The 21,279-nt window shown below is 40.1% G+C and overlaps 1 protein-coding gene across 1 annotated transcript in view; it reads right to left on the reverse strand.

The window, feature by feature from the left end:
* cpne2 (copine II) overlaps positions 1–21,279 on the reverse strand; it is a 44,882-nt gene that overhangs the window by 23,348 nt on the left and 255 nt on the right. The window contains exons 2-9 of the mRNA XM_073472054.1: positions 12,097–12,276; positions 10,718–10,792; positions 10,298–10,369; positions 9,579–9,662; positions 9,259–9,348; positions 8,721–8,819; positions 6,274–6,360; positions 4,060–4,119 (exon numbers count right to left, since the gene is read on the reverse strand). Coding sequence (XP_073328155.1) covers positions 4,060–4,119; positions 6,274–6,360; positions 8,721–8,819; positions 9,259–9,348; positions 9,579–9,662; positions 10,298–10,369; positions 10,718–10,792; positions 12,097–12,276 — 747 coding nt within the window. The remainder of the gene's footprint in view (positions 1–4,059; positions 4,120–6,273; positions 6,361–8,720; positions 8,820–9,258; positions 9,349–9,578; positions 9,663–10,297; positions 10,370–10,717; positions 10,793–12,096; positions 12,277–21,279) is intronic.

Genomic DNA, 21,279 nt, shown 5'->3' on the forward strand with positions numbered 1-21,279 from the left:
ATGTTGGATGTTTTAGCATCATCCGGATTCAAACTCAGAAGTACACTCAGAAGTATTTCCACAGCTGAGAGCTGCCCAACTCTGTCCAGCCTTTTTCTGAGGCACTCCACTGCTGGCTAATGACAGAGGGGAGTGTTTCTCATTCACCTCATCATCCAAAAGAGAGCTGGCTGGATGTAGAGTGTCCTAATGCCCGTAAACTTCAAATCCGATCACCACTGGACAAGTCCAAACTCTCCACTCTGGTTTTAACTAGTCATCAAGAGCTGACCAGAGCATAGACAAGAGGAATTAAGTGCTACATCAGCTATTCAGCAATGAAGTGGGAGCTACATTACAGTATTGTAGCAGAGGGTAAGCCTGATTGATTTTTTTTCATATCTAGACCCATCTTCTATTGACATTTTTGGGTGTAATTAACTGTGCTAAACTCCTCTCCAATTGGTTAGTTTTGCTATGCCTGTCAAGCTTTCCTTTTTAGCACAGTACATACAGTTTACGATAATAATGGAGCGGTACCTCTCAATAGTCTTGTACCATTTGAAACAATGGATCAGTGTTTTCAAACTGAGGCAGACAAAAGCAGCTTCTCGTTTCTAGCCAGCAAATAACAATTTTGGCAGGTGAAAATAAAATCTGCCACAAGCAGAATTCTTCGGCTGTAGCTGACTAGCTAGATAGGCTAACGGGGTCAAAAAAAGATCAAAACTACATGTCTCAGGAAAAAAGTCAGCATCTTCACCAGTTACTAATTCATGTACAAAACATGGAAATAAAAAAAAAACATATTGTACTTGTTTTGCATTGGTGAGGTTGTAAGTCCTATTTTAAGATTGATAAGGAAAAATGTAAAATCAAAATGTTGCCTGTTTGGCTGCTTAAGTTCCTATTTGCAAAAAGTTTTGTTTCACTTGGAATCTAACAATCACTGTTACTGTTACTGCCACTTAGGAGCTGCGGAAACAAGTTGTGAACTTAATGTTGGTTTTAAAAGCAAGTCCAATATTCACTCTCATTTAGCTCCATTTTTGATCTATATCAACTCCTGAAATATCTACCTATGATGCTATGATGCTAACTGCTCCTTACCATAAACAACTCATCATTTACTTTTCCTACCTGCTCACTGAGTAAGTAGCCTACAGTTGGTTTTTAGAGCTTTGTCTGTGAAAACAGCTGCCTCCTGCAGCTGAAAATGACACTATCAGATCCGTGAGAATGAACCAATACAATAACGCGCTGTGATGCTGCAGATTCGGATTATGACTCTCTAGGTTCATCGCTTTGAGTGACATCTGTCACATTGTGACAGTGTTTTCACATTATCATTTGAAATACATTCTGACTTAAAAATCGCTAGAAGAGAAAAAGCTTTCAGGTTGAACACTGCTCCAAATTGTGGATCCAAAGCTTGACTGACCTGCCTGCTGCTAAGCTGTAATTGGATAATCACTGTTTGGTTGGTCAGATATTTTTGTTTGTTTACGTCACTCATTTGGATTGTCAGACATAACTTTCATTTTCAACATAGTCAATTCAAACAACTAATAAAAGAATAAACATCAAATGTTCTTAATTAGCTATAAATGTATTGTCGATACGTAAAGTAATCCTACTTTCAACAGACAATACATGATGAGGCTACCATCCTCTTCACTGATAAAAAAAACGCATTGATACATTCTGCTTTAATGCTCATTTTCACGCTCTTGTAGATATTTCTCTCCCTCACTTATTCATTATGGTGCCAACATTGTCATCAACAGCACAAAGCGTCACTATGGCAACACCACTATGCTCCTTCCTTAAAGCCTCGTTCCCAACAATAAGATGGGTGAAAAAAACAAGGGACAGTGAGTATAGTCATTGTCTGTCTGTGTGTGTGTGTGTGTGTGTGTGTGTGTGTGTGTGTGTGTGTGTGTGTGTGTGTGTGTCTGTGTGTGTGTGTGTGTGTCTGTGTGTGTGTGTGTGTGTCTGTGTGTGCTCCTTAACAATGCCCTGAATTTAACAGAGTAGCGGCGATCTCCCCCCAGGAGATGTACAGAACATCCTCTGACGCTGGTATCATGTCTGCGCCAGAACAAGTAAAGTCACCTCTGCACAACAACTCTCTAATGCTTGACCAAGACCTTGAGCCAGAAATATACTACCCACAATCACAGTTTTACCTTCTTCTACAAGAGCAAGAGGGGTTCAGGTGCAACGTGCAAGATGCTACAAAGGACACTTCTGTAGAGCTGTTTCCAGTACAGCAGAGAGGCAGGTTAAAACAGCTGGTCAAGTAAATATACCATTCATTTTTTCCACAGACAATGGAAAAAATGATTAACTTTAAAGATCATGAGTCGAAACGTGTGCTATGGTCTGAAATATTGTTCATTCAACAAAAAATCAGTGGTTGAACTGATTAGAACACGCTGAATACATTTTGAAATGGAAGAAATTATTTTTTACTTTATTGAATCTGTCTGTCATTCAGTGACAACAGTGCAGTGTTAACATGATGTTATAGTATTGAGATATGATCGATGGGAGATTCCTGTGTTTCTGTGCTGAATAATTTTGAGTTCAGTTCAGTTCAGTTACAATTTTGCATTGTTACCTTGGTCTGAGTGACCGACAGCACATTCAGAATTCAGAGCTGTTCACCATATCACAGTGTAAAGATCAAATTATACTTCTGCACCCACACAGATGATGCAAGGGTCCGCAGACATCTTCTTATCTGCAAGCACAATGTCATGACAATGATGGTACACACTGACCCTAAGCACACACCCACTAGTTCTGTCACCCAATGTAGTATAAGTAAAAGAACCCGTGCTTGTCCACTGTCTGTCCATCCTCTGAAATGGATTTTAATTAATAAGATCAAACATACAAAACAATGAGTACAGTACAGTTCTTTGAAACGCTGCCTCGGATCAAATTGCAATTGCTTCAGGGTCGGAGTTATTGTCATCTGTACAGTCACATCGCAGCACATCCAGCAGAGTACCAATAAGAATAAGAGTATATGCAATATGACTATATTTATACTTTTCCCATCCATAAGTATTAAGTCACTTGTTTTACTAAACATTAGAACAACTCATGCATTCAATACAATCTGAGAGGACAAGTGCAATGACAGAAATTACACTATAAGAAGGTGCCCAGGTGTCTAATCTCAGAGCACAATTTCAGGACAAATTCAAGCATGTTACAGACTACATTATCTGTACTGTGCTACATCTGTAGCCTGGTTCTGGCTCAAAAAGCTGGGAAATTGTTGGAGAGATAAAGAAGTGAAAAAAAAGTAACACTGTGTATGTGCGCATGTAAGCTGCAACAAAGTGAGTGTGTCCTCACTCATTGTATGTGCACCATATGTGTGTCTTTGCATTTTTGTAAGTGTGCATTTGGTTTCAGAAATTGTGTAAGTGTGTGTGTTGCAGTAACAGTGAGTCAGTCTGAATGGCCCTGAGAATCATCAACAGGGCAGCTATATTTGTTGGACAAAAACAAAGATGATAAAAACATCTCAATGTGTGAGAGTGTGTCCATGAGATCGGCTATTATAAAACAGGACTCATTCTCAGTTACACACAAAGGTGTGACATCACCAGTGGCGCACAAGAGTTTCTCCAAACAAGAGACCAAAATAGACTTTGATAATTCTCTGTATCGCTCCCGCCCTCTGGTAAAATCTCCCTTTCTCTTTCTTTACCCGTTTCTCTTTCTGTATCTTACACCCATTTTAAAAGATAAAATCTTGTATTCAGCTCTTCCCCTGCTTTCTTTCTGTGCTCCTCTTTTCACAATTCAACAAAAGTACCTACATTTCAATGTCTGACAAAATCCCATTACTCCCCCCGTCTCTCAGCACCTTCTCCCTGTCCCTCACACTTTTCCTTTCTCTATGTAAATGATCGCGATCCAGCTGTAGCCCCGGGAGATGAAAATAGAAAATCTGAATGTTTTCCATCTTTTTTCAAGAGTAAAAGCGTGCGGAAACATGTATCTCATTATCACATCATTGCAGAGGCAGAGAAACAGGCACGCTTATATTGTACTTACTGTAAACATGAGCTGGCATCCTCCCAATATGTAATCCAGAAAAGTGTAGTCTCTTGTAATCTAAAGAATCAAAAAATCAGAGGACAAAGTAAGAAAACAGTTCAGAAAAATAACTATAACCAGCAAGAGAAGAAGAGAGTATTGATCTATTGAGAAAATTAAAAACTGCATGTGTTTTTATTTAAGGTTCAGTGTCTGATCCAGTTTGTCCTTTGATAGCATTTTTTCTTGGCAAATTCTTACACCACAGTCAATGTAGCAAAAAACCTATCTAAGCACAGCACACTGTAAAAATAAATAAATTTACTCATAAGCAGAACGCAAAAATTTTGACAAAACAGCTCATGTGTCTCTGACTCAAGGTACCACCAATGGAGCATCAATTATTACCATGTTTGAACACAATTTCTACTCCAATTACAATGAATATTTAGCATGGATTTTACTGTCATTAGTCTAATCCCTGCTGGCAGCCAACAAATATAATGACTGTATTAGCAGTTTTGTGCATGTGCTGGATATGTGTGTGTGTGTGTGTGTGTGTGTGTGTATGCGCACATGTCAGTACAAAGGCTAGTCCATGATTGTGTGCATGAAAAGAGGAAGAAGGGAAAGAATCAATTATGAAAGCTTGTCATCATATGCACAGAGCTTTAATGTCATTCCAATAGACATCTAAAGACTCAGTGTTCCAGCTTTATGTGTCCTCTGTGGGGCTCAAAGCTGCCACACTAATTAGTTATTCAGAGGGAGTTACGAACGCCCAGTTCGAAGTGTGTCAGCCGATCAAAACCACAATGGTTTTAATCAAATGTTTCGTTGAGTCGAGTGAAAGATGGGTCGTTGTGTGGCGACAAGACGAGAGGAGAGACTGAATGATGTATTAACATTCAGGTTCTGTTAGTTATTTTTGTTCCACTAGCTCAGAATTTTAATGACTATAAGTAATTATATTGATATTTGAAATGGAAATTTACCTTAAACAGACAACAAAGATGTTTTTATGTATGTCTGCGACTAAGGGATACTGTACAATTGATGTAAGACTGAATCTAGAGCTGAGACAGTTCTAGATCCAAATAATCAATTAGTCGATTTACAGGAAATTAATCAGCAACTATTTGGAAAATCTGCTAACCATTTCATTTGTTTTTTTCAAGCAGAAGTGCCAAGAATTTGCTGCTTCCAGCTCATAAATGTGAGGATTTGCTGCTGAATATCTCAGACTGTTGATCAAACAAAACAAGAGATTTGAAAATGTCACCTTTAGTTCTAGTTTTGAGACAGTGAGAAAGACATTTTTCACAGTTTTCAGACATATTACAGACAAAACAAATATCCAATGATTGAAAACAACAATCAGCAGTTATAAATAACTGTTAACTGCAAACCTAACTGGAGGAATATTTACCAACTCTGTTTCTCTGTGAAGCTCTTTGCCTCTTGAATTAAATTAAAGTCAATTAAATTTAAGACTGTAATCACTACTTTTAAAAATCTGCAGACAGTCTTTGTCAGTTAGCATTTTCTTTTTTAAAATGTTAGCCAAAACAACATAATGACATAACATCAGGTCTATGTTTCTGAAAGTGTGTTTTGGAAACTTTCTGCCCTCCAGTGGTCAGAAGTGATTTAATGCAGCTTTAAGATTCACGCATGAGGTATTGTTTACATACAGCAGGACGTGATGAAAATTGGTTCATTCCAAAAAAAGGACTTTCAGTGTTATTTTAAAACCTAAATCAAGAGCAGGTGGACACACTGATTACCCTAATACCCTAACTGTGGATTCTGAGGGGGTTAAATGTTTAATTTCTACTTTTTACTCAACCAATCTGCCAATCAAATCAAAGTTGTATTATTATTTGCTGATGAGAAAGTTATCCTGAGGTTTATTTAGAAAATTATGCGAGGAGTAGTAAGAATTGATTCGATATGTAGAAAACATGCTATACATGTGATTCAACCGGTCAATGCACCAGGCTAATGACAGGCTAACATTAAGAAACCAACCGTCATCATTATCTATGTCTTGCAAAAACAGTGATACCAGGGGTCACAATTTAGACGCCACCAAAGATGAAGGTAGTGAAGAAAACAAGGATTTTGCTGGAAAAATACCACAAAAAGCCAAAGCTTTGCTCGCTCCCATCCATCCATCCATCCATCCATCCAACCATCCATCCATCCATCCATCCATCCATCCATCCTCACCTTACATAACTTGACAATGATAAATCCGGAGTTTTTGTAATTCTTCTTTTTCTTCTGTTTCTTGGGGTTGATGCAGTCAAACTCCACCTGTGCAGAAAGACAGAAACAGAAAGATGACAAGCATTAATATCAGAAGAGGCTAAACTGAGATAAAAGTTGAAAGCAGTATAATGAGAAAAGTAGAGATGACAGCAGAGTTGGAAAGAGTATGCGTTGAGCAGGGGGGAATTGAAAAGACGACTGAGAGACTGTGACTTGGATCTGCATGTCTTCCACACACCGCCTACAGTAAGTACAGTTAATTGTTAACTATATTATTGGAAGTGGTACGCAGTTGATATGGGACCTCACAAAAATACTTAAAAACAATTCATTTTGTAAGTCTCACCAACACATATTAGACAGCATTTGTTTGATCAAGAGAGATTTGACACACACACACACACACACACTACACAGACTCACATGCCTTAAGTCAGCTGGTGATTCATATGACAGGTAGCTCTAAATGCCTTGTCGTGTTACTCTGGCTCAGCTAAAGGCTGTTTTACATCTCAAAAGCACCTCTCATGTTCTCATCCTTCTTTTCACACCGTCTCTCTCTCTCTCCCTCCATCCCCCATCTCTCCGTCCTGCCTGTCTTTTCCTCGCTTGTTATTTTGTGTTTCCCCCACACAACATTACCACACATTAAGGGACTCAGTGGGAGAACAAGTCATGAGGCTGCTTTGGCACATGCACACATGCTGTTTCACAAATGAACACACACACATTTGCTCACACGTAGATGCACACGCTAACACACACAGAGCTACTAATGAATGAACAGTGTTCTGATGCATCTTCACATCTTTGGCAGGCAAGAAATGAAAAAGTGAAAAGAATAAATCTCAGTAGTATTTAGTCGTTATCAGCTCAGACTTAAGACCCGACCAGTCCTCGGTGGCCATAATGTGTGAAAAATGCAGCAATGCAAATCTGTGCATGATTATTCCGGCTTCATTGTTGATAGATGCGAATGAATGCATTTAAACTGCAAATTAGCCAGTACGGGGCAGAGTTGTTGGCAATTCAGTGTAGCTTAAAGATAAAATAGAACTGTTATCCATTGGCTGATGACAGAGCAGTTTCTCACTTATTTTGTGCACAATCAGATAAATGCTGCTAGATTTTAAAAACAAATGGTTTCAAGTTTAAAATCAAACCATAACCTCCTGTTTAAAAATGATGTAACAGCTGAGGAGCAGCATGCAACTGAACGATGCAATGGTTTGAATCCAGGTCATGACCGTTACTCTTCAACTTTCCTCTCTGTCTCATATTCATCTTTTATGTCTGTTGCATAATATGAACAAAAATGTTACACTAAAAAAATTTAAATGAATAAACATACAAAGTTACAGCAAATATTCAAGCCAGAATTGGCTGCAATTGCGGGAAGGAATAACTGAAGTCTGTAACCACACAAGCAGCTTATTGCGCATCAGGATAGAAGAAAGTTGGGTGGATATAAAAAATTGCCTATTCTTACCATTATTGGTGTGGCCTGATGGTGGTGCAAATGGTTTATAGGACATGTCACAGTCAGCATGTCAGCTCTACACTGTCTTGGTTCGATCCACAGGATCTGTCACTTCCACGCTTCCCATTCATCGTCTATGTAAGAAGGCATGCAATGCATTCTGGTAGCTGCTTCAGGCGTCACGTTGCCCGCTGTACATTTGCATAAAATTGACTACTAGGCTACTTTATGTAAATCAGGGACATCCAGCACAACTCGCCACCTCTGGAAACTTTTGAGAAACTATAAAGACTGCTGTCAAGTATAAATGATTACAGATTTGGCAGCTGCATGGCTTAATTCACATTTCATTTAGAATGTTAGCCTGCTAATGTGTATATCCAAGGAGGAGCGCCAGGCTCTGAAGCCAGTTTTCATAGTGGCTAAACCGTGTAATTACATCGTCACGGGATGCACTGTGGCCCAAAAAGACTTTTTCCCATAAGCTAACATGGTGAAAGAAGGGTCTTTACCTGAAGGGTCTGCGTTTTTTGCTGCATGTGCCACTGAGCAGCTTTCATAGGAATGAATGGGGCTCTGCCTCCAAAGCTGTGTCCAGTAGTAATAGGTCCATGTGTACATCTAGCATGTTAGTGTAACATGCTAATGCTACGTTTGTTATGTGCATCATAGTAAAGCTAAGGCTGATGGTAACTGGTTAGTTAGCTTTCCTTTAAACCAAGATTTAAGGGTCTTGAGAGATGTATCCGACTGTGTTTTCGAAGAACTGGGGTTATATTGTAGCTGGAAATGTTAAGCTCTAAGCTGTACTTATACCTAACTGAATGACAGAACAGTGATAGTACAGAGCCTCACATTACAACGACAACAGTCAATTGAACTGACAAACACATACTTCATAACACTAGCATCAAATATGTTTTACCTCCACTGAGTTCTGGGCTTCACTCATCTTGGTAACCGTGGTCTGAAACTCTCCTATGAAGTCGTGACCTCCATCATTATCATAGTCGTAACACAGGACCTGTCATTGTGTGGAACACATCAAATCATGACATCATCTGTTCCATGACGTGGTTAGCATGTGTAGCATCCGTTTTGAGACTCAAGCAGTCAACTGTCCTCCTTACATTTCTCTTTACTTGTCACACTTGCACATGTGATCAATCTCAGACTCAAATGACTAATTGACTTAAGTGTTAGCTTTTATAAAAATTTGTAATCTGTTTAATTTTTTTATCAATAGTAACACTTTTTGGACTTGGACTCAAACACATTGTTGCAAGACCAGGGTTTTTTGATTACAGCACAGCATTGAAAAAACATAACCAAATGACGATGCAATACTATCCAGAGCACAAACTTGCCCTCTTTCCAGTGTAAATCTCCACTGCTAACACTGAATAAAGTCCAGATTTAAATACCATACCAATTTTGAAACTTTTGAAACTCTGAGCACTGACCTTGATGTTTCTGTCCACATCTCCATTGCAGAGAGATATCAGCGGCACAGTGAAGGATTTCCACGATGGGTCCAAAGTGTTCTTTATGACCTGAGGTCACAGACACAGAAATAGGCACAGCAGCAGATATATAATCCAGTTGTAGCTACAGTAGAATTATCTACACTTGGGGCTGTAATCGGTTTCATCCAGGCTACACTTATTGTTAAATTTATGCTGTATGACCTTCTGTAAGACCTGGTGCTGCTGCTGATGACAGCTCATGGTTGACAATAATGACAGTTAGTTGAAGGTGCTTTTAATCTCTGCCGATGACTCACCTCTGTCCTGTGCACCAGCATCCATTTGCCATCTTCACCCTGCTTGTGAAACTCCAGGTACGGGTCTGACTTCCCAAAAAAGTCCTGCACACAACAAGAGACAGTTTGTTATAAAGTCTTTTTTAGGATGAAACCTGTTTTGTTCTTATTCCTCCTCTTCTCAGACAAACTGCAGCAGGTGTATCACAATTTGACTATAGTTATTTTAAATTAAATTGCAGTGGCCAAGAAAAGACACATCACATTGCATCAGAGGTCTTTATTTTGTTTAATTAACATATTTATTAAAAGATACCCTGAGCTCCTGCAGTCACTGTGCTTTGTGTATATCCTGGTGGTTTAACCAGAGGCTACACAGCAGGCACACATCAGCATTAGTTCAAATCACAATTCAAGCTGTGCTGTTTCTGACCCTGTTTCATTCTTCCCTTGAAGAAGACAGCAGCTGGTATGGCATAGCATTGGTCCACATAAAAAATATAAATCTGGGATGATTTTCATTTCTAACTATCAGTCTATTAGTTGGCGGACAAAGGTGAACATTGTGAAAACAGTTACTGTAAATATTGTCTGTGTGGGCTTTGCTTGTGTGTCCTGAAGCAGTATGTGTTGCTCTAATGCATTTTGAGTGTGCATGCTTGCATTTGCATCCAGAGTGTGTGTCTCTGTGCTTGTATGTGTGTGTATATGCATGCGTGTGTGTGGGTCTAACCGCCTACCTTCTTATCCAGTTTTCGCCCACTCAGGGTCAAAGTGATGATTCTGTTGTCAGACAGCTCCTGAGCTGTTATCTAAAAAAATTACAACACAACATTAACTGCTACAAAAAGACCACAGCAGCAAGTAGGGCAGCAACAACCAGAGTCATCATTAAAACTAACAGCCTCAGTAACATCTTCACTGTCATTGTCAGCATCAACAATAGTAAACAACCCATTATAGTAACAGCAACTGCATCCACATGGCCAACCACTGGTATGTGTACTGGTAATGGTACTGCTTGTGTGTGTGTGTGTGTGTGTGTGTGTGTGCGCGCGCGCGCGTGCGTGCATGTGTGTGTGCGTGTGCGTGTGCGTGTGTGTGTTTCAAGAGAAAAGACAGAAAGAAGAATACTTTTAAAAGGCAGTGCTGATTCTTACCGTAATGGATCCTTTGCCAGCTGGCTTCCCATTGGCTAAGATCAACGGTCTGTGAAGTTTCTTATTGGACACAATCTAGTGGACAATTTAAGAGACACACAGGACAGGAATAATTTAAGAACAGATGAGACAAAACACAAAACTATGTAAATACAGATTTGAACCACTGAACATCTTTATGCTGGTCTCTCCTACTCTAAAATACAGTTCGAACCCTATCACCTGAATAAGTTCATTCTAGTTTAATTTTGAGTAGTTCGCTCACTAACTCGTTCTCTTCACAGAGTTGTCTGACTATTATTTTGTCTTTTAACTTCCTGACTACACCACAAGTGGGAATGTGTGTGTGTAGCTTGTCATCTGTGGCTTCTGATCACCTCGCATCTACATTTTAGCAAATATCTGTCCAGTAGTCCAGATGATATGCGACAAATTTGAGGTGAATTGTTCACTCACACATAAAAACATGAAACTGGGTACACTTGTACAGTCTACTACTTGTACTACAGGTAAAAGACCATCTGTCAGTGGGATCACACCTGCTGTGATGTGAATGGTGCAGTGGAACAGGTGACATTAGAGAAGTGAGTTTGGTGAAACAAGTTAACTATACCACGTCTAATGTTGTTCATTCCTTGTTCTGGTGTGATCCTGTCACAAGATGGTCTCTAGTTGTTCTGTGAAGGAGTTGCAGGATTTAAAAGTAAAAACAGCCCCAGTTTAGAGGGAGGTACATTAAGGGAGGGACAGGAGAGAGCGATGCCACAGGCTCACACACACACACTGTAAAGGTAAACTGGTATGTCTTTCTGTGAACACATTTTGTCAGTGTCATAGCACCATACCTGTGCAAGATGCAGTCATGAAACTTTATAGGTGTGTAGTTGAAATCAAAATGAAAGCCGAGTTTGAAGATGGGTGTGGTGAGACCCATGATTACTGAGAACTTGTGTAATAATGTAGTAATGACTACTGAGTACTCATGGGTCAACATGTTAATGAGCATCGTGGCTGATATGTCTCTAGTTTCCTTGTCACAGTTCAACAGAATTCACCATCACCTCTTCACATGATACATATATGACATGAGCAATTCATCATGTCATATATGTATCAGTGTAATCCTTGACCATCAAAACATGGGGGTGGACATCACCTTTTCTGTGCTATCACGTTTGGTCCAGGAGATATGATGCAAAACAAATAGTTTGGTTATGGCGGAAAGTAAATTGCTCGCGATGGCCGCCATGTGGCATTTTTGCGATGGCTCCATCTCTGAAAAATGTCCAGGCCCCGAACTGTACAAGTGTACCAAGTTTCATGCTTTTATGAAAACGTGAATGAAGAAGAAGAGGAGAAGAGGATAAATCGCTCCATACCACTCCCAGTGTACAAATGAATTCTCCCAGGAAGTCGTGTTCGTAGAGCTGCGTGGCACACTTGTCTTCATCGAACATGGCAAAGCGGAGCTTCTGGATCTCCTCAAAGTGGTAGTCCACCTGAAACTTCACTCCAAACACTGGGTTCAAGTTGTTCACTGCCGTTTCAGTGCGACCAAGCTACAAGACAAGAAACAAGGAGAGAGAAAAACTAATTTACATGCATTACAAGTGGACTGCAGCTGTACCTGTGCAACCAGAGGACCGGTGTGGTTTTACTAAAAAACCACTGAACAGTGATCACAAATAAGTGTCAGTTTTTCAGTTTAAACTTTAACATCAACCTGCTCAGGAACTGTGAATAAGAATGAACCATTTAACTAAATAAAACAGTTTATATCACATTTTATAAGTTTACATGCAAATTTGTAAACTGTACGTCTTATCTTGATTGTTATCATATTCAAGATATTGTGTTTACATGGAAAACCTGATTTAATCATACCATTATTCTAACAGGTAGGTGTCTGATTGTGTCAGTGAAGCTTGTCTCTGACTCCTCCACATCCAGCCTCTTTAATTCCTGTACCGACGCAAATGAAAATGATAATGAAGCCACTCTAGTCTCTGCCTGCTTTCACTCCACTGCATTTACCACTCTGCTGGATTGAGTTTCTCCATCTTATCACCAGTAATGAAATACAAGAGCAAAAGCAATAAAATGTTAAAAATAAAAGGGGTTTATTTGTATTTATTTAATGACAAATGTCTAAAAATGTGTGAAGAAATCAAGGCCTGATAAATGCAAATTAGTGGGCGTATATGAGGAAATAATTTGGTATTAGTAGGTATCTTATTACCTTAACAACCTACAGCACTAGTGAGCACTGTAGGTCTCTACCATGGCCTGAGAAACAAGACTACAGGCATGCTTGTGGCTCTGTGAGGCCGGTACTTGTACTGCTGTGATTTGAGCTAAATGCTAATGTCTGCATGCTAACATGTTAACTAAGACAATAACAAAAGCAGGTACAATTTTTGCCATGTAATTACAAATTATTACATCATTCTGTCATTCTGAGGAGGACATAAATGTATGTGCCAGATTTTCTGATCAATCAATCTTACAAGTTTAAGGCATTTCAATAAAACAGTGCAAGGGTGGCACAGTGGTTGGTACTACTCCTTCACATCAAGAAGGTCCTGGGTTTAATTATCTGCTGGGGCATCTCTGGGTGCTCCAGTTTTCCCCACTATCAAAACATGTACATTAGGTTAATTCTCCAGTGCCCTTGGCTTAGATCTGGAGATGGTCCCCAGGTGCCACACACTGCCCACTGCTCCTCTGTAATGGGTTAAATTCAGAGAACCAGTTTCATTCTGCTTTTTTTCATTATAAAGATTCTTCTTCTTCTTATAAAAAATTCCAGCTCATGATGTCGCAAGACAAAAGTCAGCGTACTGTATCACCAAAGTCACCAGGGCTGCACATCAACACTGCCATCCTGAGAGCCATGACACTAGAAATATTTTGGTCTTTAGCTGCTTTCTTCTGGAGCTATTTACTAAAATTGGCTGTTGGTCTTTTTTGCTGGGCAGCTAATGTTCAGCAGTTTCAAAGAGCAGCCTGCTACTGCCTGAAACAGGGTATGGTGAGAGTGCACTAGCGAGGCTGACCCAAATGTAAAGCAAAGAGCTAAAAAAGGCTAATAGGCTTAGTGACGTTGCAGAGTTGTCTTACTTTGATTTCAGCACTGTGACCCCTCACACTAAAGTCATTTGGTTCACTGTTGAGTTCAGTGCTACTTTTCCCAGGTCAGTCCAGCTTTGAGGTATTACAGGTGATGAGCTCTCATTGCCCCCAAAGTATAGCCCCGACAGCACACAGACAGTTCAGAGTGTGTGGGTGTCTGTGAGAGCACTATGAGAGTCATGTTATTTGCTCTGGGTCCCTTAAAACCAGGTGGTTGGATGACTAATACACACTTGCAGTGCTACTCTCCAGTGTGACTCACCCAGAGTACACTGCATAGTGTGTTTATCCACCATTAGATGACGTCACTAAATGCCACTTTTGAATTGGAGTGAATATTAAAGGCATTTTTGAATGGTCATTGGAAGGGTACATTGGGGATGGTGGCCATGAAAAGTCAACACCCTGGCACTGAATTACATCTGTCCTGCTAATTCACAGGCACAAAACAAACCACTCTACTTTGTTGTCATATTTTATCACTGGGGTAATAAATTGTAGTTTGGTGCTTCAGTGTTTGGACTAAAGTGTTTCTAAATTTAAGTGAGCTGATTTGAACCAGTTCACACACATGTTAAGGGCAATCAGGTGTGAGAGATCTTGAAAATTACTGGATGGATTGCCATGAAATTATGTAATGTCATTTAGTGCACTCATCAGGTCAGAATTCCACTTTGTCCAAAACTTGCCTGCAAAACTGATTTTCTAATGACATTTCTATCATCCTCAGATGTTTTTCGTGTTCAGCGCTAATTAGACAAATGTCAGTATGCTAACACACTCATTTATGATACTTAATAAGGTAAACATACCTTGCTAATGACAATGTTAACATGCAGCATATTACCGTTGTCACTGTGAGGATGTAGTACGCTAACTTTAGCATTTGCTATCGTAAAGCGCCACTATGCTTAAGTACAGCTTCAGTACAGACAGTAGATTATTGTTGACTTACCCAGGGTGTTATGTAAAGTGTCTTTTAAAATCTGGAAAATCACTCTAAGAAAATAATATTTACAATTTCTAGACTGTTAAGACAGAGTGTCTATTTGTACCAGGGTGAGAACAGTCATGTGGCAGTTATTTGGCTATTGTCACTCAGCTCCCTCACCCTCGGCCCAGGTTGGCGAGTACTTGTTGCCTTTATGTGTCCTTGTGATTGAATGTTTGCTGTGAGCGCAAGTCCTGCCCAACTGTGCTATGAGTCTAGGTCTAGTCTAGATATCGCCAGGTGGGAAAAGTTAAGGTATGAAGTAGTGTTGGGTAAATGGGTCAAATACAGGATGTTTACATAGAGACTGGGGTTCAAGTTCTGCAGTCAGTCTTTTATTTTTTATTTATTTGTCAGTTTTTTTAAGTTGCATTTTGGTTAGGTTTCCTATCATTGGCTATTATAGCCAGGGTGTGAATAGCATCGTTGGCTACGGACACCTGGGTGCAAATAGCATCTGCCTTTATATAATTTGCTAAGGGACATGGGGAATGTATGTTCAGTATCTAAATATGTGCATTTCTATAGCTGTTGTTAAACAACTGTCTGCCTTGTTTCAATTGTCCAAAACTTTGGGTTAAGACCAATTGTCGGCAAAACTAATGCCATTCCCCTAAGTGCAGGCTTTTTGTGTTTTGAGCTTATTTTGAAATTTAAGCTAACACGCTTGGTGAACAAGGTAAGCCTTTAACCTCCTAAACAGTATGTCAGCCTCACAGAGCTGCTGCTGTGGCAACAAAATGTTTGATTTTACTCCTCGCTCACCTCAACCTCCAGATCAGGAGCCTTTTGGTGGTCAGCTGTTCTCTGACACATGTGCAGCTAGACTTTTTGCAGAGGGGTCAGAGTGGAAAATACAAATCATTTTGTTCTGATTCTGTCCAAAGGCAGCTAAAAATCCTGACTGTTTGACATGTGTCAGTATTTTCACTTTGAGTATAGTATCAAATAACTGTAGCGCAAAAATAACCTTTTACAGCCTATAATAAATTTTTGTATCCAAAATATCTGATAGTAAACACTGTAATTACTAAAGAACTGAGAAGAGACCTGAGCTGCAGACCTGTTTCAGAGGGAAAAGCATTTTACTTTTGGCTTGCTTACAGTGCTTACAACGCTTATCCACCTGTCTAGCGCATGGGAACAAAGCAGAGATGAATGGCTGCACTTTGTAGCTTAAAAACTGATATTACAGGGGCATCATGGCAGCCCGTCAGGCTGAAGTGCATGTCTCATATTTGTGTGCCTGGCTGATTGGCTCTGGAAATGAATCAGACCCTGTGGCACAATCCTCTTTTTGCCTTGGTGTTTTTTATAGATCTGAAACATACTTTTTCCTCTGAGATACAAATGGTGTGATAACAACAATATCAACAACTGGATGCAACAATAGATTACTACAGGGCACTAACACCAAAATGTCTTGACTGTAGACAAACTTGAAGAATAAACACATATAGCTACAATAACACTATTTGTCCATTTTGCTGCTCAGCCTGCTCGTGTGTGTTCTGCCAGCTCCCCTATGAGCACAAAATTTCCCATTGTGTATAGGTGTTTGTTGATTGTCAGTTATTTTTTGGTTGGTTGGAGCTGAGAGTTGTGTACCTGATAGACCTGATAGGGTTTGGAACAAGCACAGAAGTGATTTTCAGAGTTTTAATTTTCACTATGGTGAAAATGTGTGTGGTTTAAACATGCACTTTGGGATTCAAGCAAATTGTTAATTACCAGTGTGAATATAATGAGGTTCGGTATACAGTAGTTTGTGAGTTTTTTCTGGCGCTCAACAGACAGGTAGAGAAAAGAGAGACACCAGCGGCAAACAGCTCAGTGCTAGAGGGGTGGAATCAATGAGACGGGCCCAAGTGGTTTCAAAGACTCAGCCAACAGAGAAGCTGTTGTTAAAAAGGAATCGCTCACAAACATGCAGCACCAAAAAAAAAAAAACATTTATTTTTGCCCTCTTTTGTACACACAAATCCGACCCATTATGACCTTTAAAAAATTATATGGTTTTACCACAGATGGTGCAGGGTATTTTGTTGATTCTATCCACTTTTTCATGCCCAATGGGCATTTGTAGGTTCTACCTTTATTCTGCCTCACCACTCTGTATATAAGGTACAAAGGCAGAATTGGGGGGCATTGTTGTTCTGTCAACAGCGGAGGTAGTAACAGTGCCCAATGTGTTCTGTGTAAAAACAGTGAGGCAGTGAGTAACCAGGACTGACTATTTGGCAACATGCTATGTGTGCGACCGATAAGCAACAGATTTAAAACAAAGATAACAGCAGTTAGCATCGAAGACGAAGAGTGGCACCACCTCAAAATGTCTGCAAACTGGGGAGACTACAAGGTCCAAGAGATCCTTACCCTCCAAGCAAAAAGCATATGCTAGCTAACGTAACCCTCGCTCTCTTTCTATCCCACATTATTTTTAACCCACTCCTGAGAAGTCTCAATCTATGTTCCACTAGCTAGTTAACTTTGTCTGATTGCTGTTATCTATGTATGGTATGTAGTGTACAGTGAATTTACAGGCCCAAGGATCAGCCTTGGGCCTGTATCCACATAGCGTTTTCTTCTGAGCACCAGCGTCTTTTTTCAATTGTTTCTAATGAGGAGCAAGCATATGCAGTGGCATGCAGTCCACTAGAGAAATAGCACTGGGCCCAGCGTCTTTTTTCAGAGCACTCTGCCTTTATTGTGCAGTTTTAAAGGTGCTGGTGGCGTCACCATGGCTTTTTTTCAGGCATCCAAGCATACATTAGATCATGCCACCCATCACCCGTCGCCCTGGTAAGCTAGAAAATCGAGGAAAAGCTTGTTTTGTGTGTGTCTGTCTATCTTGAACTTTATCAGATGGAAACAATCGTAACAGGGTGGGAGCAGATTGTCTGCACACTGAATGCTGGTGAGTGTTGTGCTTTGATCACCCTACAAATTAGAAGCTTGTGTGGTCAGCCCTCTGTTACCATAGTGTTAGCAGATGTCAATCAAAACCAACGTGCAGCATTTTTTCTCTCAAGCGAGTGCACTGCAGTGCTTTTCTGCCCAAAAAAAACACTATGTGAACACAAGCCCTTATAGGCCGTAAAACAAGTACAATGACACAACAGACACTCCACAAAACTGAGGGATGCTACAGAACTGAATCATAATTATCTTTTGGTTTGTCACTATGATCTTCAACTTTTAACATCACAATACACTAGTAACATAACAGTATTGATTAGATCTATTAGCTTCAATAATCCAGGGTTGACCTTTATTCTGATATTTGAAATAATCTGTTAAATCACTGAACCAAAAAGTAACCTAACGAAGGAGAGAAACACTGTTCTGATGAAGAATTTCTGGAAGCCTCATTCAGCTATTTTTTCTTAGATGCTCAATCCAAAATGTGTATAATAAAGCAACAATTTAATTGAAAACATCGTTCATTAAAAAATGATCCTGCAAATGACGTCCCAAGGCTACATAAGACTTCACCCAACAGTAGCACACTGCTGAAGACATGATTTTATACCCCACTGATTCTGGCATCACGCTGAATGTGACTTCTCACTTGCAGTGTTACAGGCATCTGTGACCATAACACGTGTTGAGATTAGTATGAGGATTTGGAGTTAGTCAAAAAAAAAAAAAAGGACTTGAGAAAATAGCCCAAGTAGTCAGCTAACGGTGCCACATCATTTACATGGCAGAAATATATATTTCCTCTCTAACACCTGTTTTGGCTTCTATTATATTTTCCATCATGGGTTCCTCCATTACCACTTTCGTATCTGTCGCTCAATCATGTTCTCACCATTGTCGTTTTGCTCTTTTTAATTTCCCCTCATCCTCTCTTCCCCTCCACCCTTATCTCATCTGCCTCTCTCACACCTCCTCGCTCTCACACTCTTACCCCTTTCTTACCCTCTCATACCCAATCTCCCCGATGAACCCAGCTGTTTTGTCACACCTCTATCTCACAAGGCATACAGACAGACAGACAGTGAGACAGAGTGAGACACAGAGCGCAAGGCTGGTGACAGAAACGAGAAAGGCAATCAGAGGAGAGAAAACAAAGCCAACAGGAGGGGATCAGAGAAAGTGAGAAAGCCAGGGTGTGAGCGAAACAGCGAGCTGTGGATAATATCCGAGAAAAGGTTTGGGCCTCATTTCGCCTCCTCCATCATTTCCTCACTCCAGGAGCACTAAGCTTTTGTTACCCTTCCCGTTGCCATAGTAACGGTTAGCAATTTCACATCGGAGCCACATGCCCTGCTGACCGACAGCTAGCTACAACCCGAGGCACTCGCCTACACACACGCACAGGCACGCAGGCACACATGTACACCAAAGCCAGCTTGCCCTGTTGACCAGCTGTTCGCTACAAAAAAGCCTTGAGGCAGCTGCCTACACACCCAAACTTCATCACCATGTTCCTCTTGAGCATCTCCAGCTTTCTTTTTCTACACCATGAAAATACTGTACATCATACATTTACATTGCATTAGCTTATAGATTTAAAGCGAGGCGGAAGGCTCTGCAAACAAAAACAGGACACAAAGTACAATGTGGCCGGACTCAACTTTTCACATGTATTCATATGTCTAAAATCTATAGTCAAATATATTCTACATTTAATTAATTCTGATACTAATTGTGATTGTGCTCATTTATTTCAGTTCCTAACAAATCCCGATTTTTAGTCTTCTTCTATTCCAGCTGTGTTGTCTGGGACGAGAGCCTGTCCCAGTACACAGTGCGCTACAGGTGGAATAAACCCTGGAGAGGTTGTTAGTCTGTCACAGGGCTAATGCAGTGGCCAGACCACAAAGTGACAGTGGCTGTAGGTGATGAGCTAACTTTTAACACAACACTAGTCACTATAGCTCCCAGAGCTTCTGGCTATATTCTTTCTTTCTGATTATTATTTTGGTTAAATAAAAAGTTACTGAAGAGCGAAAATAGAGCTCTCCGCGCTAATGAATGTGGGTAAACTGCAAAGAAAGAATTCATAACATTGACTTGTGTCTCATAACTGCCTACAAACCACGGATAATTTATGGAACAGCTTTACTGCAACCAAAGAAGTTCATTAAAAGTTAATGGTCTGACACAGCTAACAAGCTACAACAGCTTCCTCAATTTTGGTCAACACTGCCAAGATGGCTTGTTATTGATCAATGGCCTGATTTTGCATATCAAACTTCACAAAAGTTGAACTCACAGAACTACACAGAACATTTGCACTGATTAATTTAGCCTCGCTGGGCAGACCAAATAATTGTAGTGTTTCCAGTAGAACTAATTGACCTCGCCATTACATTTTCCTGTTTTAAATCCTGGTGTCAACAGGCCTTCAACTTGCATGTCTTTGGACTGAGGCAGCAAACACCTGCATGGGACAAGTCCAAGCAAACAAGAAAACAAGCTACATCTGCACAGCGACATCCAAGCTAACAGCTATGCAGGAAATCTGATCACAGCACCTTCTTGCTATCAGTCAGTGCAAAGCAAAGATTATCTTCCCACAATAATGATACCACAATAATACAAGCTTTTTTTCCTTTACTTTCAAACCATAGACTGTATACTTTAAAGTCTAAGTGTCTTTAAATGTCCTATCCACCCAGGATTTTCACTTTCAGCAAGTCTTTTATGCTTTCCCTGCTTATCCAGACATGGTCTATGACTTGTCAGCCTGCTTTTACATCTGAATTTTCTTTTTCTCTTTCCAATCAAAGGTTAGAAGTGATGATATAGTGGCAGTGCCTGAAATTTCAATTACCAACAATTATGACCAATACTGGATTTCTGAGACCAATATTGTTGTAGATATTTGAAAGTTCACAACATATATACTGATACAGTATATCTGCAGGCTGGCTCTTATGTCAATGTTATCAATAATAACAAATGGCTTACTTGAGGAAACGTATATTATTATCTTGGCAGCACCAAAAGCGCCTTTAACCAGATCTACAGAGCCTGGAAGAACGCTCACAAATGTTTCAACATCCTACTGGGCTCAGCACGCCGGGATCATGCCAGATGGTCAAGACATCATGAGTTTGGATCTGGTTCACAACATATAGTGATGGTAAAGTAACATAGACAACAGACAAAATCCTCTAGTCGTTGCTGTGTAGCAAGAGCCAGCACGGTGGACCTGACCTTGAAAGAACTTATTCAAATCTTCCATCCTCCCTTCAATCTTTTTATTTCTGCCTCCCTTTTATCCTCTTCTCTCCGCCTCCCAGAGTTGAAACACACAGCATGGAGAAGCACCAGAAATGGGTTTGACTCCTTATGATCCGAACACGAATATTTTATGTCCTCTTCAGCCTTTTCTCCCCAATCTGACACATTCATCCTGCTGACTTCTCTCCATTTACCACCTGTTTTATGAAGACAAAACACACCTCTTCTTCACTCCTACACC

This window comes from Pagrus major, chromosome 8, assembly GCF_040436345.1.
Source record: "Pagrus major chromosome 8, Pma_NU_1.0".
NCBI classification, from domain to species: domain Eukaryota; kingdom Metazoa; phylum Chordata; class Actinopteri; order Spariformes; family Sparidae; genus Pagrus; species Pagrus major.